The 24,552-nt window shown below is 42.1% G+C and overlaps 1 protein-coding gene and 1 non-coding gene across 2 annotated transcripts in view; both read left to right on the forward strand.

The window, feature by feature from the left end:
* GPD1L (glycerol-3-phosphate dehydrogenase 1 like) overlaps positions 1-5,877 on the forward strand; it is a 72,246-nt gene extending 66,369 nt beyond the window's left edge. The window contains exons 8-9 of the mRNA XM_033212890.1: positions 2,671-3,235; positions 3,557-5,877. Coding sequence (XP_033068781.1) covers positions 2,671-2,767 — 97 coding nt within the window. The 3' untranslated portion in view covers positions 2,768-3,235; positions 3,557-5,877. The remainder of the gene's footprint in view (positions 1-2,670; positions 3,236-3,556) is intronic.
* Positions 5,878-8,845: 2,968 nt separating this feature from the next.
* On the forward strand, positions 8,846-8,950 carry LOC117084738. The gene has a single exon (XR_004437640.1). It is a non-coding gene; the product is annotated as a small nucleolar RNA U13 (small nucleolar RNA).
* The last annotated feature ends 15,602 nt before the right edge of the window (positions 8,951-24,552 follow it).

Genomic DNA, 24,552 nt, shown 5'->3' on the forward strand with positions numbered 1-24,552 from the left:
TCGGTATTGATTAGTGGGATAGCTGACTGGTTTGTCCTTTTTTTTTTTTTTTTTTTTTTCGAAACAAGTTCTTGCTGTGTGGCCCGGGCTGGAGTGCAGTGCTGTGGTACCGGCTCACGGCAAGCTCCGCCTCCCGGGTTCCCGCCATTCTCCCGTCTCAGCCTCCGGAGTAGCTGGGACTACAGGCGCCCACCACCACGCCCGACTAGTTTTTTGTATTTTTAGTAGAGACGGGGTTTCACCATGTTAGCCAGGATGGTCTCAATCTCCTGACCTCGTGATCCACCTGCCTCGGCCTCCCAAAGTGCTGGGATTACAGGCGTGAGCCACCGCGCCCGGGCCTCTGGTTTGTCAATTTTTTAAATGAAATGTTGTCTTTTTCTTCCTTTCACCTCTAACTTTATTTAGAGAGTCTTCCAAACTGATCTAATTGACCTTTTAGCATTTTATATAATAGAAAATAATATTTAGATGGGTAGTGTAGCCTAATGGTTGCACATTGGCTTCAGAGTCCAAAACTGTGGTTCAATTTACTCATATACAGAATGGGGACAATATTTTCTACTTCATGGGGTGATTTTAAGGATTAAACAAGTTACTTGTCTATAGAAATTTCCCTTCCACACACTTTATATCTCATTAACATCCCATCCACAGAATGCACTTTGGAAATGCTAGTTAGGAGTGCTTCCAGCTGCAAGCACTGGTTGTAACAGGGAATATGGAGGTGAACATTACTAAAGTGTTGGCCCAGTGGCTCTAGCTCTGGATTAGAATCTCAGTGATCCCGTTGACTTTCCCTTGGACCTCAACATGGCTGCACCAGCTCCAGACATCACATTCACTTTTACACTCAGGAAGGGAACAAGAGTAGTCTAGGGTAATAGATTTTTCCTCTAGTGCCTCTCGCGGAGAGTAATCTTCCCCCAGAAACCTTCAGCAGATATATTATGTCTTGCTGCCTAGGACTGTGTTACTTGGCTAATTCTAGGTGAAAGGCTAGGAAGGTGAGTAGTCTCTTCCAACCTTGGGAAAGGGAAAAGCAGGTTGGAAATGGCTTTGGATGGTCAGTCATCTGCTACCACACTGCTTTGGGGACATATGCATCGTTCTTGTTTCAGGAACAGGGAAACATAGCATGGCAGGACCAAGAAAGGGGCTGAAGTTTCTAGGCTTTAAATCCCATCCACAGGAATTTATTCAACGAATCCTCACTGAGCACCTGCCCCTTGCTGTGCATGGTGCCAGGCACTGAGAATACAGTAGTGAAAAAAACAGACTTGGTCCCAGTCCTCATGGAGCTTTCTCAGTCCAGGACACACTGTCCATCTTGTGGCTGCTATTATAAGCTGTCGTTACTGCACACCCACTATTTGCCAGTTGTGTACTGTACACTTCACACATAAGTGATTTAATACTTGCAGCAAGGCTGTGTATCCAGTCCCATTTTACAGATGGACAAACAGAGTTAGAAGGATTATGAAACTTGCCGAGAGTTAGTAGGCTGTAGAGTCAGATTTGATTAGGTCTACCTGACTCCAAAAAAATAACAAAATGTTCCATACCTTAAAAAAACTACAATGAAAAAACAGCCCTACAACAATGGACTCTCCTAAAGACATGTGATCATTAGTATATTTGTTCTTCTTAAATTAAATTATCATTATAAGATTCTGTCCAGCTAATTTTCAGGATTGCCTTTCAAGACTCTATTGATTCTGCCAACCTCACTTTGAGCTATGTGTGTGTGTGTATTTAAAAGCCTGGGCTGGTGCAGTGGCTAACTCCTGTAATCCCAGCACTTTGGGAGGCCGAGGCGGGTGGATCATGAGGTCAGGAGTTCGAGACCAGCCTGAAAAACATGGTAAAACCCCGTCTCTACTAAAAATACAAAAATTAGCCAGGCATGGTGACACACACCTGTAATTCCAACTACTCTTAGGAGGCTGAGGCAGGAGAATCGCTTGAACCCAGGAGGTGGAGGTTGCAGTGAGACAAGATCACGCCGCTGTACTCCAGCCCGGGTGACAGTGTGAGACTTTGTCGCAAAAAAAAAAAAAAAAAAGAAACAAAGCCTGATGAAATTATTTCTTTAGTGACTTTCCACTTATATCTGTATTCACATCTTGGAAGAAGAGGTAAGCTAAATCAAGCTTCTGACATAAGATGAGTGCTTTGCTCCTCGTGGGTCCTCACTCAGATTCTCGCGGGAACATTCCAGCCTACATTATTTGTGGTGATGTGTAGACTGCCTCATCGTTATCTTGGGATGATTCTTTTTGGAGAAGGGAGAGCAATTTAAAAATTTATTTGTACAGCTTTTAAAATAATGACAGAATATAGACTCATCCAAGATTTGACCAAGAGTCGGAGCCGCAACTCTTTATGTAAATGACAACAGTTTGCCCTGGTAGGATCACCATGTGACTTGTTTGTGGAAAGTGTGCTCCAAGCTTAATTAGGCAGAGGATGGTCTAGGTCGCACCAGGATCTGACAGCCACATTCCAGAGGCTCTCTGCAGAACAAATGATAAAGGAATGTAGAAAGTGCTTACCGTGTTTTCCACAGTCACATACTGACCTGCAATCTGTTAGGACAGAAAACCTAACTTATTCTCTGAGGTAAATCTAGTGGCCTAACCTTGTCTTTTCACATTTCTTCCCAACTAGGTTTCCATTGTTTACTGCTGTGTATCAGATCTGCTACGAAAGCAGACCGGTTCAAGAGATGTTGTTTTGTCTTCAGAGCCATCCAGAGCATACATAAAGTGAATCAGGCAGCGTGTTGGGGGAAGCTCTGCCTTTCTGATCAATTTTTGGGTTCACGTGGAAACCAGGACTTGGTAACATGATGTTTGTTTGACTGTAATCTCACCATGGATATGTATGGATTTTTACGGGATCGTTTTTGAATTGTGAGAGGCAGTTCATTGGCAAAGATGCACTGGGCAGTAACTAAACACACATGCAAACGTGTGAATGGTGGTTTATTCCTCATTCTGTGGATGTTTCCATGAGCCAAAATTAAATGTCTTTTTTCAAAATTGCTTATGAAATTTCCACATAATGGTAGCTTATAAGATTGGAACGATCTCAACTAAATTTTTTAGGTGTAATTCGTACGTATTGGAGGATTTTTTTTTCTCATTCTTCTAATGTTAAATTTTAACCAGCATTAACATGGTAGAGTGGAGGAGTGAGTGTGTTCAAAGTTCAACATATTTAACTTTTAAACATTATCTTGGCCGGGCGCGGTGGGCTCAAGCCTGTAATCCCAGCACTTTGGAGGCCGAGACGGGCGGATCACGAGGTCAGGAGATCGAGACCATCCTGGCTAATACGGTGAAACCCCGTCTCTACTAAAAATACAAAAACTAGCCGGGCGAGGTGGCGGGCGCCTGTAGTCCCAGCTGCTTGGGAGGCTGAGGCAGGAGAATGGCGGAAACCCAGGAGGCGGAGCTTGCAGTGAGCTGAGATCTGGCCACTGCACTCCAGTCCGGGCGACAGAGCGAGACGACTCCTCAAAAAAAAAAAAAAAAAAAAAAAAAAAAAAAACATTATCTTAAAGCCAGCATAATTAACTATTTTGATTGTGGGCTAACCTTTGTTTTTTGAACATCAGGTATTTTTAATTAAATAATCCACTCGTATTTTCCCCTCACCACAGTTGTCTGCATTTTTAGCCTCTTTTCTCTTTGTTAGTTGTCAGAATGTGCCTTCATCAAGGCTCAGCAGTAACAGAAGACAGAAAACTCATCTGGGATTTTCCTGCTGTGGCTGGCACATTCTTCTGATGAACAGACACCTGTATGATGCTTTTGGCTAGTTAGTGCATTTTTTGCAAACATTTTTCTTAAGCATCACAGATCCACTGGGGGATGTGGGGGGCTACTGTTACTCCTCTTGTTAGATGCAGTCACTCCTCCTGGTCACCTAGTGACAGGGACAGAGCCAGGAGTCAAGTGCAACGCCAAGGTGCATGACCCTCTGAGAAGTCACTGGGCTGATTTGACCTCTGACTAATTGCTTCTGGCAAATGCCATGTGCAGCCTTTCCTGAGGCCATAGGAGGGCTTCCTGCCGCTGAGATCTGTGCAGGCCATCCTCTCGACGGTGCCACTCCAAGGGCGGTCCTCAGTGCAGCGGCATCAGCTTCACTTGCGGGGGAGGGGGTGGTCTCAGAAATGCAGGTTCCCAGGTCCCACCCTGGACCTCTGAAGTGGTATGGCATCTGTGCTTCTGATGCTCACTACAGTTTTTGAACCACTACTTTAGAAAATCTACTTTAACGTGGCGTTCCTCTAATCGTGTTCCCTAGGAAATGAGTGTCCCAAGATCCAGTGGTTATTCCAGGTGTTCCCTGGAAAGGTCAAGTGAGTTTGGGAAACACTACATGTGTACGCCTCTTGAAGGTGTAGAATGTATGTTTAGGCATCAGTGGAACCCATTTTTCTAGCCTAGCAAGTCCCAAACACATTACACTGAAGAGAGATTTTGGTGAGGAAACTTGCCAGAGTTTTCAGGGAACACTGTTCTTAGGCTTAGGTGACCTTAGGATAACTCAAGTAGACCCTTCACTCCCTGTGAGAAATCAGGATGAATAACTACCTGTGGTATTGTTGGTTCTGAACTTTTCCAGTTTAGGCCTGCTGTGAATCTTTGATGAAGCTTTAAGGTGACACTGTTCTACAAGATGTCAGCTTTGCTGAAACGCACACTACCTGGAATAAGTGCTTTAACTGTAGAATTAGGATGGGATTTACTGAACTGTTTTAAATGAGATTGGCTTCAGAATAGCATTGCAGTTACCTTACATAGCACTTGATACGTGTTAAAGGAACATATGAATGTCATTTATATAGTCCTGGAATTTCAGTTACTTTGTGAGATTTGGGGCTGTCCCTCAACCCCAGTTTAGGATTTCTTTTTTTCTATACCTTGAAATGACTATAAAATAGATTTTCATGGGAATTTTAAAGACTCTATCCAAAACATTTTTGGAGCGTTTTAAAGCCGCATACACAGAAGTATGCGAAAGCACACAAAACACTCCAGGTTTCTGCAGTGGTCGCGCCGCCGCTAGCCACTTTGCTTGTCTCATGAAAAATCTCTGTTAAAGTATGTCCGTGGGTAACCAAAAGTTACTTTGAAAGATCCGTAAAGGGCTGTAAGCTAATTGTGGTGTCTAGTAAGTAGCATAATGAGATGTGAGGAGTTGGGACTTTGCGTGTTTTGCGTATTTTCGTCTGCATTCAGCTCTTACTCTGGGTTTGTGCTCGAGTGTTATTTCTTTACAAATGCCCTTGTAATTACCACTCTGAAGTCTGCTGACTGTGTCTCTCGAACATACTTAGGATATTCTGCACATTATGGAAAAAGGTAAATTTTATAAGTTTCTGCTCCACTAACTGTAGATATTTATGACTCTGCGAGTTACCTATTTTTATAACCACCTGGGGTCCATTGTTCATTTGAATTCACATTTCTTACAAAGTGTGGTAACAGGGAGGGAGACACCTAGACTAGAAGCTCAATTTGTACAACTTCAGCCAATCTGTGAATGTAAAAACTATACTGTTGCCTTGCTAGGATCCACCCTCCTATAATGTGGAACGAGTATCCGAATGAAATCCACCCCAGGAGATGGAGTCAAACTAAACTTGTGGTTTTTCATTTCACTTTTGACTATAACATGGCCCCATGGCATCCCCACCAAGAGGGGTGTTGTGATGAGGTGCCAGTGTGCAAAGGGAACTTTGGTCTTTCCACGGGTTCTTATCTGCTAGCCTTTTACAGACATGTGTACTCTATTTGTTTACAGACTGTAGGTGGATATATAATTTAAAAGCTTGATTTAATAAACATTTAACCCCCTAAACTTGCGCTGTGGATCCTGTTTTTCTTTTTATCAATTTAGATAATCATTTTTTCTGTCAGCTCTTTCTTTTTTTCCTGAACTGTGTTTCATTACCAATATCAAAAACAGTTTTCAACGGAAGGGCTTCATCTCTAATCCCAGGCCTTAAATGCATCTGTTTTTATTGTTTACTGATATTTTTATATAATTGCAGTTTAGGATGGAGACCTTCTGGTGAATTTGAAATCCCTTTCTCCCCACTCCATATATACCTTTAGAATCTGGGAAAATATAACCAGTGCTGATCTCATAAAAATATAAGGGAAATTCCTAGAATCCTAAAACAAATAGGGGACCGATTGCCAGAGTTGAAAGGATTGGGTAGTGAAGCTTATGCTACACGAGAGCCCACCAAAGGCTATGTTGTCAGGGGGGAAAATGAGCTAAGAAAAGCCAGGTATAGGCACAAACAAGGAGGCTGGGCCCCATGGGGAGAAAAATGTTTTGTTTTGTTTGCCACAGAGTCTCGCTGTGTCACCCCGGCTGGAGTGCAGTGGGGGCACACGCCTGTGGTCCCAGCTACTCAGGGGGCTGGGGTGGGAGGATCACCTGAGCCTAGGAAGGTTGAGGATGCAGTGAGCAGAGATCATGCCACTGCACTCCAGCCTGGGAGACAGAGTGAGACACTGTCTTGAAAAGATAAATAAAATAATTGAAAAATAATTCATTATGAGTGAAAACCAACAGATTTTTAAAAACAGAGAAACTTAGGATTTCAGATAATTTGAGTAATACCGTGATGCTTTATAAAAATCATCTGAAATCCTTTATAGAGATGGGGTCTTACTATGTCACCCAGGCTGGACTGCAGTAGTCTGATTATATCTCACTGCAGCCTCCAACTCCTGGGCCCAAGCAATCTTCCTGCCTCAGCCTCCCAAGTAGCTAAGACTCCAGGGGCATGGTACCACACCCAGCCTTTTTTTTTTTTTTAAGTAAAGATAGGGTCTTGCTATGTTGCCCGGGCTGGTCTCAAACTCCTAGCCCCAAGCAATCCTCCCGTCTTGGCCTCCCAAAGTCCTGGGACTACAAGCATGAGCCTGGCCAGATGCTTTGAAAGGTATTTTTTAAAATAAAGGCATAAAAAGGCCGGGCGCGGTGGCTCAAGCCTGTAATCCCAGCACTTTGGGAGGCGGAGACGGGCGGATCACGAGGTCAGGAGATCGAGACCATCCTGGCTAACCCCGTGAAACCCCGTCTCTACTAAAAATACAAAAACTAGCCGGGCGAGGTGGCGGGCACCTGTAGTCCCAGCTACTCGGGAGCCTGAGGCAGGAGAATGGTGTAAACCCGGGAGGCGGAGCTTGCAGTGAGCTGAGATCCGGCCACTGCGCTCCAGCCCGGGCGACAGAGCGAGACTCTGCCTCAAAAAAAAAAAAAAAAAAGCATAAAAGAAGGATTAAAACATAAATCATATGGGAGGAAAAAAGAATCCCAGCCAGGCAGATTTGAAAAAGAACCTATTCAAACATTTAGGAATGAATATAATCATTTGAATTTTAAAAATAGGCAGATGGGGCCGGGCGCGGTGGCTCAAGCCTGTAATCCCAGCACTTTGGGAGGCCGAGACGGGCGGATCATGAGGTCAGGAGATCAAGACCATCCTGGCTAACACGGTGAAACCCCGTCTCTACTAAAAAATACAAAAATCTAGCCAGGCGAGGTGGCGGGCGCCTGTAGTCCCAGCTACTCGGGAGGCCGAGGCAGGAGAATGGCGGGAACCCGGGAGGCGGAGCTTGTAGTGAGCTGAGATCCGGCCACTGCACTCCAGCCTGGGCGACAGAACGAGACTCTGTCTCAAAAAAAAAAAAAAAAAAAAAAAAGGCAGATGGAAAGATTAAAGACTAGATTTGACAGAGCTGCAGATGGAATTGGCAAACTGGAAATGAGATCTGAGGACATTAAAGTATTAGCAAAGAAAATATTTGAGGATTTAAAAGATAAGTGGAAGATAGAATAGGACTTGAACATGCATCTGATAGGAGTTACAGAAGAGAGAAAAAGGAGGCAATTTTTGAAGTAAAGGCTGAAATTTGTCCCGATTTAATTATGTGCATTCAATTTTATGTTATTCTCCATAATATATTTCCATTAAAATTTAATCACCTGGTCTTTATAACTTTTTATGACTGTATATAAAGTAAGTTGATGGTGAACGTTTTTGAGGAAATACGCTTTATGAAGAATCTATGGATAATCTAATTGACTGAAGCTATGATTGATTCAAGTTACTGAAGCAAGTGATGTTGCCTTTGGTAGGGATGGGAGAGAGCAGGCATGGTCCTGTGGGAAGATTTGTTCTAGCTCCTGTTTAACCATTTAATATCCGTGTTGTTTAGCCAAGTCAGCTAACTTCTCTTTGAAGTTCATTTTTCTCATTGGTAAGTGGGAATAATATCTGTGCAGCCTGCCTCATAGAATTGCTGTAAAGGTCCATAAAGAGCAGGAAATCAGCATATTAAAGGAGAAAAGTTAGATGATCACGGCAATATCTGTTTGTGGCAGAAACAATGCCATGTGTTCACTAAATTAGTTTTTCTTTCTGTTGTTTTTGTAGATACACAGTTAAATTACATTTCCCAACCTCCTCAGCAGTTAGGTGGCACCACATGATTAAGTTGTAGCCAATGACATAGGGAGACAAAAATGCCACTTTCAGGTGTTCTGTTCTGTCTGGTTCTTCATTATTTCTTCTGTGTGTGCTGGTTGGATATCAATTTCCAGTATGTTCTGGAAGCCATACATTGAAGATGATGGACCCCTTTTCAGCCAGGATTCTACAAGACAATGTGGAGAAAGAACCCCCCCAATCACATTGGTCTGTGATTGATAGGTATAAGAATTATTGTATTATGCCACTGAGACATAGGGGTTACTTGTTATAGCAGCTAGCATAACTTCATTCATTGCTAAAAAGATGTTTGAGGAGATCCTTTTGTAGTTGATAAGTGTGATGATTGAGTTTTCATGCTCATGTGTGAGATGTGCCCCCACTCAAACCTGTCACAACATCTGCTTATTATCAGATACGAAAAAAAAAATAGATGTTTCAGGAATTTTAAAATGGAACTTGCAGAAACGTCAAGAGATTAGGGACATTTTCATCCCTTGGTTACTACAGCATCACAGTGTCTGTTTTGCCATCACTTTTTTGGACACAGGAGGCTATATATGAATGTGGGCGTGCCTATGGGTGTGTCTGTCTGATTCTTCCCTACCCAGGGTAACTCTGGCTAAATCCAAATTTGTATATCCGATCGTCCTTCTCTCTCTCTCTCTTTTTTTTTCTTTTCTTTTCTTTTTTTTTTTTTTTTGAGATAGAGTCTCGCTTTGTCACCCAGGCTGGAGTGCAATGGCACAGTCTAGGCTCACTGCAACCTCCGCCTCCAGGGTTCAAGCAGTTCTGCCTCAGCCTCCAAAGTAGCTGGGATTACAGGGGCGTGCCACCACATCTGGCTAATGTTTGTATTTTTAGTAGAGATAAGGTTTCACCATGTTGGGCAGGCTGGTTTCAAACCCCTGACTTCGTGATCCATCCGCCTCAGCCTCCCAAAGTGCTGGGATTACAGGTGTGTGCCACCTTGCTCGGCGTCATCCTTCTTTTTCTAGGATGAATGCCAGCAAGTTCCAGGACTTACAACATGTGCTTAACATCAGAGAAGTCTTCACCGGGTGGCGATGTCCTTAAGATGTCTTCCTCGTTTCAAAAGCTTTAAGTTAGAAATGTCACTAGATCTTAGATAAGGCCATATGCTACTTGTAACTTCCTAAAACCATGTCTGTCTGAAACCCGAAGGAGTGGTTCTTCAGCTCCCCCTCAAAGACTGAGGAATTAAACTTATCTGAATTGTACACATTGTGAGTGAAATAGAGTCATTGGAAAGTACTTTACCATTGAACTCAATGCACCGTGTTATTTGTCAAATTGGTGTTATTTGACTCGTTACAAATGAAAATGCTTTTATGCTATGATAGAAGTGTTATTTGCATTTTTTGTAACTAGTCTTATTTTTAAACAATTTTTCAATAGGTAACACAGTCATTTGGTTAAAAAATAAAGCCTGCTTCCCAAGTAGTTATTAGTTTGTAACAATCTCTTCTAGAATTTCATTTCACACACATAAGCAAAATATATATATTCTTATTCCCTTCCCCATTTCTCTACACAAAATTGAGCTTACTAGACGCATTGTTCCTTATCTTGCTTTTTTTACTTAACATGACATCTTGACAATCTTTTATATCAGTTATTTTTAACAACTGCATGTTTAACTTTTTTACTTTGAAATAATTACCGGTTCATAATAAATTGCAAAGGTACCCTTCACCCAGTTTTCCGCTAATATATCAACACCTAGTTTTTAAAATTGTAAGTTAAAATAACAGTAGCAAAACACTTTCAGCACTACTCGCTTTCTTTTTCCTTCCTTCCTTCCTTCTCTTTTCCCTCCCTCCCTCCCTCCCTCCCTCCCTCCCTCCCTTCCTTCCTTCCTCCCTTCCTTCCTTCCTTCTCTTTTTTCTTTTCTTTCTTGTCAGGGTTTCCCTCTGTTGCCCAGGCTGGAATGCAGTGGCTCTATCCTAGCCCACTGCAGCCTCCAACTCCTGGGCTGAAGCATTCCTCCTGTCTCAGCCTCTTCTAGTAGCTGGGACTTCAGGCATGAGCCACCACACCCAGCTAATTTTTGAATATTTTGTAAAACCAGGGTCTCACCATGTTACCAAGGCTGATCTTGAACTCCTGGCCTCAAGTGATTCTCCTACCTTGGCCCCCCAAAATGCTGGGATTATAGGTATAAGCCACCATGCCTGGCCCACTTTTAGCACTGTTCTAAGTGCTCTGCATATATGAACTTAATAAAAATGTATCACCCCCATATACAGATGGGGAAACAAAGGCACAAAGAGGATAAAGAATGTGTCCAAATAACAGAGATAGTAATTAATGAGGCCAGGTTTTGGACCTGGGGAGTTTAGCTTAAAAGTCTGTATGTTCTTAACTCTTAGATAAGACTACATTAACTCCTTTGAGTAATGGGTGTTCACAGTTAAGCAAAAGCAAACAATGATGTGAAGAGTTGAAAGTGTAATCACTCTTAATTCTTTGGCAAACTTTCATCAGTGTACTGTGTTCATGCATGCGACATATTTTAAGACAATACTGTTTTAAAACTTTTTAAATAGTTTTAATATTGAACTTTCTGTATCAATATAATCTCCTACACCATTCTGCATATCTGCATCATTTTCTGACTCTTCCTTAGTTTATTAAAGATAACTATTTGTTTTCTGTCTTCCTTTTATTATAATAATTGGTGCAGAAAACATTCTTGCGCATGGATTTCTGCTCATTTATCTAAGTGAATCTACGGCATAAAAGCCCGGAAGTGGAATTGCTGGCTCAAAGGTATGTGTGTTCTATGTTTTAATAGAAACCGCCAAATCCCGCTTCACAAAGATGGCTGCAATTTATGCTTCTGACCTCACTTTCTGTTCCTAATTACCTCTACAGCCTCTATTAGGGAATTCTTTATAATAACCAGAGACCTAAATTGAACCAATAAGTCCCAGAAATGTGAGCCTGTGTACTTATCAATAATTTATGTCTCTCCTATCAGTTTCACTGTGAAAAATAAAATTTTTTGTTATCCAGAACTACAATTGTGTTAAAGCAGTCATCTTACTATAGTTGTAACAGTTGGTACTGAAAGTTCTTTTTTTTTTTTTTTTTTTTTTGAGACAGTCTTGTTCTGTCACCCAGGCTGGAGTGCAATGGCATGATCTCGGCTCACTGCAACCTCCACTTCCCAGGTTCAAGCGATTCTCCTGCCTCAGCCACCCAAGTAGCTGGGATTGCAGGCACCCACCATCACACCTGGCTAGTTTTTTGTATTTTTAGTAGAGACAGGGTTTCACCATGTTGGTCAGGCTGGTCTCAAACTCCTGACCTCAGGTGATCCACCCACCTCGGCCTCCCAAAGTGCTAGGATCACAGGCGTAAGCCACCGCACCTGGCCTTGAAAGTTTTATAGTCATAGAAAGGTTCATTTAAATGATGTTTATAACGAATGTTAAAACAAGAAACTTTTTTTTTTTTTAACCACATATTCACTATTTGTGCAAAACCTCGTCAAGCTGTTGTCGAAACAAGCTGAAATGGGGGTAAGATGCTTTTCTGGGGGAGTTCCAGGTTCTAATTAACTATGACCCTTGCCCACTAGAGGTCGTTCTTCGTGAGTAACTTTTCCCTAGGCAGTTGGCATCCTGTGAAAGACAACATCCTTATTCCTATGGCATTTCGGTCACGTTTTTAGAAGGACACATATTTCTTATGAACTAAGCTAAATTTGTACTAGGAAGCTGCCCAGTGTCTAAGTTTCATTTTGACTTTTAAACTCAAAACAGACCACAAATTTTTTGTTGTTCCAATAAAACTTTATTTACAAATATAGACAGTGGGCCAGATTTGGCTTGAAGTCTGTCAATCCCTAGGTTAGCAGACAAATTTTTTAAACAAGAAAAATAGAGTTGATGCAGCCTTTCTCTGCAAGGGGACACAGCCTGGGAAATAGAGGTCTGGTCCCCAGAATACAAAGGATACAAATGAAGAGATGCATAGGGCCAGGTATGGGGCCAGGGGCATGGAGCTTCCACGCCCTCCCTGGGCACGCCAGTCTCCAGGGACCTCCATATGTTCAGCTATCCGGAAGCTCCCAGACCACACATTTTGACATACAGCAGCTTTACTTTCACTGCTGGCCTGTGTCCACCTAGATGTGTGGGGGACTTTTGTTACTTCTTGATCTCTTTCCCTTCCTTGATGTTGGAGATCCACTTATGAACATCTTTATTAAATTTCTGTTTTCTTCTGTCTCTCGTTCTGACACTGACATTCTGACAAAAGCAAAAAACACTTATTTCCTGCTTTTTGATTTTAGGAAAGATTCCAGGAACACATCTGGGAAATACTTTTAAAGGAGGCAGTTTCAGCAAGGAGAGTGGTAGGAAAGATAAAACCTCTTTGCATCCTAATCTTTCTGGTTTGCTTGTGCATTATCTTTGGAGATAGTATAATTTTCACTAGGATGCTGTGTAATCATGAAGCTAATGAAATTTAAGCTTCAAGACTCTCACTTGTGTAAATCCTTTCTAAGGCCCTGTACCAAGCTTTGTTTTCATAGATTTTTATTTTTCTTAAAGTCATGACCCTCTAAAACGAGTCCGTCTCTCGTTTCAGGACTTTGGAGTCAGGTGGGTGTTTAGACCTGTGTGAACTTGGGGAAGTAAGTTCCCCCTAGGCCTTAATTTTCTTGTCTGTAAATAGTATCTTTTATCTTGGGTTTCTTGAGAAGTCAGAAAACATGTCATTTGCTTTTCCCAATTCCCTGAACATATTAGGGGATTTCATGATGGAAAGAACCCAGAGAGAAAAGGACAAATCTATATTTGGATCGAATTTCTTGGGGCCTTTGTAGGGAGATGTCCAGGAAGCAAGAGGACACTCTGGACAACAGATCAAAAGGGGATGAGGAGCAGATATGTTGGGTGAGGCCAGTGCCCAGGCAGTTACTGAAGCCAGAGTTGGGTGAAGGAAGTATCTGTGTGGCAGGAAGGAAGGAGTGGGAGTCTAAGCCCAGCACAGTGTCCAGGGTGAGGCCTGAACTTCAGAAGTTCACATTTCATTTCTTGCGGGTAATTTATAAATCTTGCACCCCATTCCTCAGGACTTATTCATTCAGGACCCTGTTCTCTTTGATCCTACTGTCCTAAGAGTGACAACCATTCGGAGTCCGTTTAAAATTAATTATTGCAATACCCAGAGTAGTCACTTGAGGGCAGCACTGCGCAAGGGTTATTCAACCAATATCGTTCATTTAACAGACACTTATTGAGGACATGTCGTGTGCTAAGCAAAGTTGTAACTAGGGTCAAGGAAAGCTTTCCTGAGGAAGTGATCCTCAACCCATGTAGCAGGATGGGGTGGAATTAAATAGGGAAGAGGTGTTCCAGGCAAAGGTAGCAGCATGTGCTAAAGGCTCTGTGATAGCAAGAAAGCCTGGGAGTGGGGGAAGAAGGGACAGTGCGATGGTAGTTGGAAAAGCGAGTGGGATGTGGAGGCAGATCGGGGTTAGAGCTCAGTTTCTACAGCCTATTAACATTTTCTGAGCGGTTACTATGTGTCAGGCCCTTTCCTATAACTATTTCAAGGACAGTGGTACTAGTCCCATTTTGCAAAGGCACAGAGGTGTGGCTACCACCAGTCTTTCTTCAAGGCACCTCTCCTTCCCAGAGCATCCTTGTCTCCACTGGACACTAAGTCCTACCTTTCCTTCAACACATGGGTCAATTGTGTCTTCAAGTTGAATATCTTACTGATCTTTTTGTGCATACATCCTGTCCTGGTGACTGGGCAGTTCTCCCTAAGCCAGAGGTTCTACTGATACTGTGTGTCCTCAGTATCTAGCCCAGAGATGACCACTAGGGGGTGCTCTGTTCCAGTCGGTTCCGGTCTGGAAGTAGGCCCATGACACGGCGATGTGGCTGATCAAATGACATGGTGATGTAGTAGATCTTGGCTCCACTTCACCCCTCCCTGAATCCATGCATTTGGTCACGAGACTTTACAGACTGTACAGACAGAGTATACTTCCCAGGCCCTCAAATCTGGGTTTGGTCTTGTGACTTGCTTTGCCAATGCAGTGTGGCAGGAGTGATGGTGTGCCAGATGCAAGCAATATATATATTTATTAACTGGACTTTCTCCTATACTTTTGCTCTATTTAGTCTCATTTTTAAGGAGATAAAATATGAATTATATTTTAAATATTTTTATTGCATACAATAGCTCAAATTCATTTATTTTTATCTGCTGTCTTACTTTCCATTATATGAATAAATCCCATTCTAGTTATTCATTTCCCTATTGATGGGATTTAGGTTGTTTGAAGATTTTGTTTTTGTTTTTGTTTTTGTTTTACTGATAAAGAAACAAAATGGAAAATATTTCTGTGCTTGCCTCCTGTGTACCTAAGTGAGACTTTCTCATGGGTATATGCTAGGAAGCCATGAGATACTCACATCTTCAAATTTACTAAAATATTACTAAATTGCTTTTCAAAGACCTTGAACCAATCTCTTCTCCCACCATTAGTAAAGAAGAATTCTCATTTCTCCACATTTGGCATCACCTGGTGTTGCCATACTAACTTGTGTAGGTTTTTGCCAATCTGATAGGTCTGATATCTGGTTGATATTTTAATGTTCATTTCCCTGATTTCCAAAGATGTTGAGCTTCTTTCCTTGTGTTCATTGGCCTTCCAATGAACTCCTGTGAGTTGACTGTGCATATCCTCTATTTTCCTTTTCTTCTTCCTTTTTTTTTCTTTTTTTGCTCCTGAAAGTCTGTCTTTACATGATCTTAATATTTTATATTCTATATCATGTATATCTGTATATTATATAAGGATAATATATTAAAGACTACAATATAGTATACACAATACATTTAAAATACATATTATTTGTATATTTGGTTGCTTATATGCACTGCAAAGATCTTCCAGTATTTTATAAAAATTTTATTGAGATGTAGTTCATATACCATACAATTCAACCATTGAAAGTGTACAATGAGTTTTTGTTACAATTTTAGGACATTTTCACAAGCTTAAAAAAAACACCCTGGCCAGGCGCGGTGGCTCAAGCCTGTAATCCCAGCACTTTGGGAGGCCAAGATGGGCGGATCACTAGATCTGGAGATCGAGACCATCCTGGCTAACATGGTGAAACCCCATCTCTACTAAAAAAAAAAAAAAAAAAAAAAATACAAAAAACTAGCCGGGCGAGGTGGTGGGCGCCTGTAGTCCCAGCTACTCGGGAGGCTGAGGCAGGAGAATGGCGTGAACCCAGGAGGTGGAGCTTGCAGTGAACCGAGATCCGGCCACCGCACTCCAGCCTGGGCGACAGAGCCAGACTCCGTCTCAAAAAAAAAAAAAAAAAAAACCCCTCACCTTTTGGCTGTCACTTCCCTATTCCCCCATCCCCCATCCCCAACCCTAAGCAAACACCAACCTACCTTCTGTCTCTATAAATTTGCCTATTCTGGACATATAAATGGAATCATATGATATGTGGTCTGTGACTGACTTCTTTCATTTCGCCTCATTTTTCAAGGTTTATCCATGTTGCAGTATGTATCAGAACTCCATTCCTTTTTATGACCAAATAATATTTCATCGTAGGGATATGCTACATTTTGTTTTCCCATTCATCAGTTGAAGTAATGTTTACTGAAAAATGTAACTGAAATTCAAAACTGTTTTTAATAGCATCTGATTTCTACTCATCTGATCTGGTTGCTTACCCCTGACCTCTCCTCACACACACACAAAGTTTGTTTTTGTTTTTTTGTTTTCTTTTTTTTTTACTATGATGATCAAAAAGTTTCTGACTGGCTTTGAACTTTACTTCACTGGCGAGAATCCTCCATTCCAATCCCCATAAAGAGGTAGGCCTGGGGACCCTTGTTATCCTGTGTGGCCTGGGATCAAGAGCATCAGCATCACCTGAAGCTCGTTAGAAACGCCGACTCTCCAGTCTCCCAGACCTGTCTGGATTAGACGCTGAACTTGAAGGAGATCCCCAGGTGAGTCCTGTGCCCATTTGCTTTGACAAGCTCTGCCCTGGACCACTCTTTCTTACCCAGGTCCATGTTGAAATCACCTGGAAGCCTTTGAGAACAATGCCAAGGACCTGCCCGCCTTTCTGAGATTCTGATTTCACTGCCCTAGAGTGAGTACCAGACTTAGAGTGGCTCCAGAGCTCCCAAGGGATCCCACTGAACAGCCAGACCTGATGCAGATCTCTTTGAGGAGCAATCCCAACTTTTGTCTGTAAACCACTGTCATTTAGGGATGTTTAGTCTACATGATTTAAGCCACTAAATTTGCAGTTCTGTTAAGCAAAACTCACTGGTTCTCGTGAAGCAGCTGCAGGCCCCTTTTTAAAGGGACTGGAGTATGACGGCCAGTTACACCTTATGAGAGGGTGTTCAAAGTTCTGTTGACGAAGACGGTTTGTGTTTCTAAGAAAACACAGCTGAAGCCCTGTGAAGGGTAGGTTGCCAAAGATGTGATAGTTTTTCTTGGTTCATTTTCGGTTCCCCGTTTACAAATTTGCTCTGCAAATTTGGAATGGCTACTACTTTAAGCAGCGTTTACTCAAAAATGACTTCTTCCTTACTCCTGCCAACAGAGTAAATACAATAAGAACGGACATCTTGGGTAGACATCAGGATGTCTCTTTTTAAACAAACCCCATCCTGATCTTATCTTTGCTAAGGAAGCTGTGGCAGCAACAAGCTGTCAAATCAATTTCCCTCCCTTCTCATCCCTCCGAGGATTTCCTTGAATGCATGTGTTTCTGTTCCCTGTCATGTCACTGGGCTCACACAGCAGTCACCACAGTAACCATCTCACGGGTGGGGTTGGGAGTTCAGTATCCACCCTTCGTATCCACAAAAGGCTTTGCCACCTTACTGGGGGGTTGTCTATGTTTCCTTGGCATTGGCAACCCTGCCCCATTTCTGTTCCAGATAGTGGCACAGTAATGCTCCAGATGGAGGCCACTTTTCTTGGAGTTAAAGGAAACAGGAGAGGGATGTGTGGTGTTTGCGCCATGCATCCTGCCATTATCCAACTCACAGATACGTGTGTGCATCCTCTGGACTTTCTGGCTATGGTCTTTTCAGCCACCTCAGAGATTGTGTCACCTTGGCTTACCGAAGGGAGTGACCACATGAGAATCAAAGGCCCCGGGGTTCCTGAAATCCACACCAGGCAGGGCACATACAGGTGTCAAATCACTTCTTGGGTTCTCTCCAAAAGCAGCTAAATGACTATGCTGTTAACTTGATCTATTTCTCTCATACTGGGCCAGCGAACTCTGCTTTATTTTCCAGATACCTAGTGCTAATTCTCCTGTGTTTGTGACAAGTTACTAATTCCAAATCTGGGCTATTTTTCTACTACTTGAGGCAGATTCCTTAGAGGTTTTTAATCTGATAAAGAGTTCTCAAACCTGGGCAATCCAAGGTGTGAGTCTCAGTTTGAGAGAGGACAGAACTCCTTTGACCCAGCAAGTCAGAGATCTTTCCTGGGTAGTGAGTTCTGTGCCCACAGAAGCAAGCATGGCTTGCTTAGCAGTATAATACCTTGGGCCTGCCATGGACAATTACTTCTGGTTTTGTTCTTCAATAAAGACTTTTGCTTCATTTTCTGGTACACTGCCTTTCTGATCACATTACAGGCCTGCACCTGCGTGTCTGTGCGCATGTGTGTGTCCTTTGTAAATAACGGCCTGTTCTTTTCTTTCAGCCAGTCCTTGCCTGCTCCCTTGCCCTGGCTTTTTTATTTTTTAAACTGGTTTCATTCTTTTAAATCAGAACTCCAATAAGCAATTGAGTAACCTGGCCTGAGGTCCCTGCCTCCTGGAGGTGGGAGTATGCACACAATGCTTATTGGCAATTTCCACAGAAGTGTGTTGAGCCACTTGCAATGCGATTTATTTTTCCTCCAGAACAACTGATCACAACTTCTGAGACATCTCTGATGTCCTCTGCAAACTCCAGCGTGCATGTTCCTGCATGTGCTCTATTGACAAGGATTTGATGCAAACATCGTTTCTTTCAACTTTAGTACGTGTATCTGCAGAAGAATCTGTGCTCTTGTTGGTTCACAGAGCTGACTTCTTCGTTGGTTTCTATGACAGCTTTCTGAAACAACAGGCTGGGGTGTGTGTGTGTGTGTGTGTGTGTGTGTGTAGAGGAGGAGAGAGAGAGAAACAGTGCCCCATGGATTGATTTCATTTGATCATTATGCCTAGGTTTGCAAGTCTGTCTCTCACTCCACTGCATCCCTGTACTATCATGCCTCTCTTCTACTCCTTTTACTTTTTTTTTTTCTTTTTCTTTTTTTTTTTTTTGAGACAGAGTCTCACTCTGTCGCCCAGGCTGGAGTGCAATGGTGTGATCTCGGCTCACTGCAACCTCTGACTATCAGGTTCAAGTTATTCTCGTGCCTCAGCATCCCAAGTAGCTGGGATTACAGGCGTGTGCCACCACGCCCAGCTAACTTTTTGTGTATTTTTAGTAGAGACGGGGTTTCACCATGTTGGCCAGGCTGGTCTGGAACTCCTGACCTCAGGTGATCTGCCCGCTTCAGTCTCCCAAAGTTCTGGGATTACAGGTGTAAGCCACTGTGCCCAACCTTCTCCCTTTTCTTTCTCTGCCCCATCTTGCTTATTTTCTTCATTCCTAATCATCACATCCAGTTTCATCCACTTTAACACAGAACATTATATATGATTCTAAATTAATTGAACTTAAGAAGTTTTACTGTTCTCTGTTATTAAACATCAGCAGAATAAAATGGTTTCTTTTTCTTCTTAAAGAAAGAAAAAGGGTGGTAATTAAAATGCTTTCTTTTTCCTCTTGAGTTTTTTGGATGCCATATATATGGTTTTGATGTCAAAATTTCAATCACCCTATATGATCCCGTTTTTTTCAGTTTGTATTAAACCAAGAGCATTTTCCCGTAGTATTAAATATCCTTAGGAAATATACTTAACCATTTATAAGTTGATGGCATTTTTAGTGTTTTGTTTTAATTTGGGGATACACAACCTAATATATCCATTGGTCTATTGCTAGTGGTAGAATTACAGGATTTGAAGGGTAAATTTTCAAAGCTTTCAATAAATATGACTCCACTGCCTGCCAGCCACGTATGAGTGCCCAGGTTAGCGCCCATGCATCTGGCATGGAGCAATATCTTGGAAAATACAACTTTGCTCATTTAATAGGTGAAAATGGTATCTTCATATTTTCAATTGGCATTTAAGTATCAGTAAGTTGAAGATCTGGAGATAACAGCATTTAGAAAAGGAAAAAGTTTACTTGCAAGAAATATGGGGACCTCAGAAGGAACTGCTCATCAGATAAAAAACACAACAGGTCATTAACACCAAACACTGCAAAATTATCAAGGTTACTGAATTTACCGTTAGTGTGTTCGTGACAGAAAACCAGCAATTTTCTTACGGGGTTATCATTTCTACAAAGGCTGGAGTAGTCTTCAGACAGCAGTTTTGCAAAAGTCTGGGATAAAGTTGTTTGTGTTGAACAGTCAGCAACTTACAGGAAATGCTCTGGAATTCATTGATTTGGGGGGCTAGAACTAGAGAGGGTTCAAAATGTTTGTTTTCTTCTAACCATAGGATGTGACACAGGCAAGAGACCAGTTTTGCTTCCATGAGATTTTTCAGGTGTAGACAGGATTGTGTGTTTCTGCTTTTATAACTATATGTGTCTTTTGCCCTGTTTAATTGTACTGGGACTTACCTTTTGCTTATTGAATTTTGCTATACATTAAAACTCCATTGTCCTAAAATGTAAAAAAAATAGCTTTCAGTGTCATTTGCCTTTTTGTTTATGATATTTTTATCATAACGAACACTTTCATCTTTATGTAGTCAAATTGTTCAATTAGTTTCCTTATAATTTCTGCTTTGGCACCACACTTAGAAAGTCCTTTTCAGTCGGGTGTGGTGGCTCACTCCTGTAATCCCAGCACTTTGGGAGGCCAAGGCGGGCGAATCACTAGAGAGCAGGAGTTCAAGACCACCTGGCCAACACGGTGAAACCCCATCACTACTAAAATGACGAAAATTAGCCAGGCGTGGTGGTGCACATCTGTAATCCCAGCTACTCAGGAGGCTGAGGCAGAAGAATCCCTTGAACCTGGGAGGCAGAGGCTGCAGTGAGCCAAGATTGTGCCACTGCACTCCAGCCTGGGTGACAGAGCGACACTTCATTTAAAAAAAAAAAAAGGGAAGAAAGAAAATATTTTTTGGCTTTTTTAATATTGTTGATAAGCATCCCACAGAATGAGAGAAAATATTTGCAAATCATATAACTGATAAAGGATTGAGTTCCAGAATATACAAATAATCCCTACAACTCAACAACAACAAAAACACTCAATTAAAAAACTGACAAAGGGCTTCAATAGGCATTCCTCCAAAGATACACAATGGCAATAAGCACATGAAAGGATGCCCAACATCACTAATCACTAGAGAAATGCAAACCACAACCACAATGAGGTACCCCTCACACTCATTAGGAAGCTTATTTTTTTCATGATATGTAGTTAATAACAAGAGTCAGTAAGGATGTGGGAAAATTGAACATTGGAACCGCTTTGCATTGCTGGTGGGAACATAACATGGTGCAGCCACTATGGAAAATAGTATAGTGGTTCCTCAAAACCTTAAAAATAGAATTAGCATATGATCTAGTAGTTCCACTTCTGGGTATATACCCACAAGAATTGAAAGCAAGGGCTCAGATATTTGTATGCTGACATTCATAGCAATATTAATCACAATAGCCAAAAAGTAGCAGGAATCCAATTGTCCACTGAGATGAATGGAGAAACAAAATGTGTTCTACACATACAATGGACTATTCTTTTTCTTTTTCTTTTTTTTTTTTTGAGACGGAGTCTCGCTCTGTCACCCAGGCTGGAGTGCAGTGGTGCGATCTCAGTTCACTGCAACCTCGGCTTCCCGGGTTCAAGTGATTCTCCTGCCTCAGCCTCCTGAGTAGCTGGGATTACAGGCATGCGCCACCTCGCCTGGGTAATTATTGTATTTTTAGTAGAGATGGGGTTTTGCCATGTTGGCCAGGCTGGTCTCGAATGCCAGACCTCATGATCCGCCTGCCTCAGCCTCCCAAAGTGCTGGGATTATGGGTGTGAGCCACCGCGCCTTGCCCATACAATAAGCTATTTGTTTAACCTTAAAAAGGAAAGAAATTCCGACACCTGCTACCACATAGATGAACTTTGGAGATATTATGTTAAGTGAACTAAGCCAGATACAAAAGAATAAACACTGTATAACTCCACCTATATGAGGTACACAGAGTAGCCAAATTCATGGAGACATAAAGTATAGTGGTGGTTCCAGGGACGTGGGGGAGGGGAGGGTGGGGAGTTGTTTAATGAGTACAGAGTTTCATTGTAGGAAGATGGAAAAGTTTTGGAGGTGGATGGTGGTGATGACTGTGTAACAGTGTTCATGTGCTTAACGCCACTGAACTATACACTTAAAATGATTAAAATGGCAAGCTTTATGTATATTTTACCACATTTAAAAGGTATTTTGCTTACATTTCCTCTTAATACTTTATAATTGCATTGTGTACTTTTCAGAACTATTCTGGCTGTGAAAGCATCAGCAATTCCTATCTACACTTCAAGTTTACCCAGTGACAGGTGGTGGTTGCGTGCCTGGTGAAAACGAAATCCAGGCTGAGTTAGAAATGAGGACAGACCTTGAGAGATGGAGTCAGGCGTGCTCCTCAGGCTCTTTTGATGACAAGGAGCACGGATTTTCTTAGACTACCTGTCCTACTTACTCTCACTGTATAACAAACTACCCTAAAACTTTTTGATTAAGCAAAACCATTTTATTATATGTCACAACTACATGGACGCCCCATGGTTTTTTTTTGACCTGCCCTTGGAAGACACATCGTGTTACTTGCACTGCATTCTGTTGACTATGGTAATGTCAGCTCATATTCGAGGGGAAAGGAATCGTAGATTCCGTCCTGATGGGGGAGTGGCAAGGTCACATCGAGGAGAGCATGTGGGATGGAGATACTGTTGTAGCCATCTTTGAAAAATAGAATCTCCTCCATTGCTAAGAAAAAGAGGATTTATTATAAAAATACAAAAGACTAGAATTAGGAAAACCCTGGAATGAACCAGTTGCTCCGTCTCTGACCTCTGCATGTCTGCTTTGCCCTCTCTCTACTCAGTTTCCCTTGGTCTTGTTTGGTTTCCCTCAGCCTCTGCTCCTCCCCAGCACACTGGCCTTTGACCTGCTAGGGCCTCTCCAGCCTTTCTCAAGCTTCCCCGAATGTGTTAGTTCAAATTTCAGAGAGAGGCTCTGACTGGCTCATATGTCTCAGCAACACTTGGTCCAATCAAATGGAGGGGCTGCCACAGGCTGGGAGTAAAGGGAAAGAGGAGCTGGGCGGCTCTCAGATCACCCCGCACTGGTTCTCACACCTGGCTGCATATTCGGATCACCCACGCAGCTTTAAAAACAGACCCACGGCCTGGGTCTCACCCTCAGAGATTCTGATTCAATTGATCTGGGGTTAGAGACTAAGCATGTGTGTTGTTTTAGATGCGTGGTACCCATGCTTCTCCCAAAACCAGGGAATTTGCCGCTTGCTGTGATGACCGGAGACTAGCCGGCAGGTGTGGACAGCAAGCTAGCCCAGGGAGTATCATTTATCAGACAGGGAAAGAAAAACAGGCTTTTCTTGCTTTTTAGCATGTGTTGTTGCTTTTGTTGTTTTTTTTTTTCACAAATCTCAAAGAAATTGTGAACTCGAAAAGACCTTAGAGATAATCTAATACAACACATTCATTTCCAGGTATGGAATAGGGCAACCAGTTCATCCTGGTTTAGCTGGGACTGCCCCACCTTTAGCATTGGAAGCACTGCCACATCCCAGGAAATCCCTAAGTCCCAGGCAAAATGAAAAGGCTGTACCTTATATAGAAACTCCAACCCATTAGCAGTCACTCCTTGTCCTCCCGGCCCCCAGCTGCTGGCAACCATTTATCTACTTTCTGTCTGTATGGATTTGCATTTTCTGGGCAGTTCATATAACTGGAATCCCACAATATGTGGCCTTTTGTTTCTGGCTTATTTCACTTAGCATGTTTTTAAGGTTCATTCATGAAGTAGCAGGTGCACATACTTCATGTCTCTTTATGGCTAAATAACACTCCCTTATATGGCTTTACCACATTCCTCTGTTGACGGACATTTAGGTCATTTCTGCTTTTGGGCTATTATGAATAATAGCTCCTGTGAACATGTGTATGCAGGTTTTTGTGTAGACATGTCTTTAGTTTTCTTGGGTATACACCTAAGAGTGGGATTGCCGGGTCATATGATAACTCTATGTTTAACATTTTGAAGAACTGCCAGACTTTATTAAAGTGTCTCTATCATTTTCTGTTTGTACCAGCACAAATATGAAGATTCTAATTCCTCCATAGCCTCACTAGCACCTGTTATTATCTACCTTTTGAGTCTAGTCATCCTAGTAGGTGTGAAGTAGTATGTCATTGTGGTTTTGATTTGTGTTTCCCTGATGATTAATAATGTTTAACATCTTTTCATGTGCTTATTGGCCATTTGTGTATCTTCTTAAAGAAATGTGTATTCAGATCCTTTGCTCATTTTAAAACTGGGTTATTTATCTTTTTATTACTGAATTATAAGAGTTATCTATTCTAGATACAAGCCCCTTGTCAGATACATGATTTACAAATATTTTCTTCCTTCCAGTGGTTTTCTTTTTCATTTTCTGGAAGGTGTCCTTGAAGCATAATAGTTTTTAATTTTGATGAAGTCCCATTTATCTGTTTTTTGTTTTTTTTTTTTTTTTGAGATGGAGTCTCACTCTGTCGCTGGGGCTGGAGTGCAGTGGCCGGATCTCAGCTCACTGCACGCTCCGCCTCCCGGGTTCACGCCATTCTCCTGCCTCAG

This window comes from Trachypithecus francoisi, unplaced genomic scaffold, assembly GCF_009764315.1.
Source record: "Trachypithecus francoisi isolate TF-2019V2 unplaced genomic scaffold, Tfra_2.0 Lachesis_group0, whole genome shotgun sequence".
In the NCBI taxonomy this organism is placed as follows: domain Eukaryota; kingdom Metazoa; phylum Chordata; class Mammalia; order Primates; family Cercopithecidae; genus Trachypithecus; species Trachypithecus francoisi.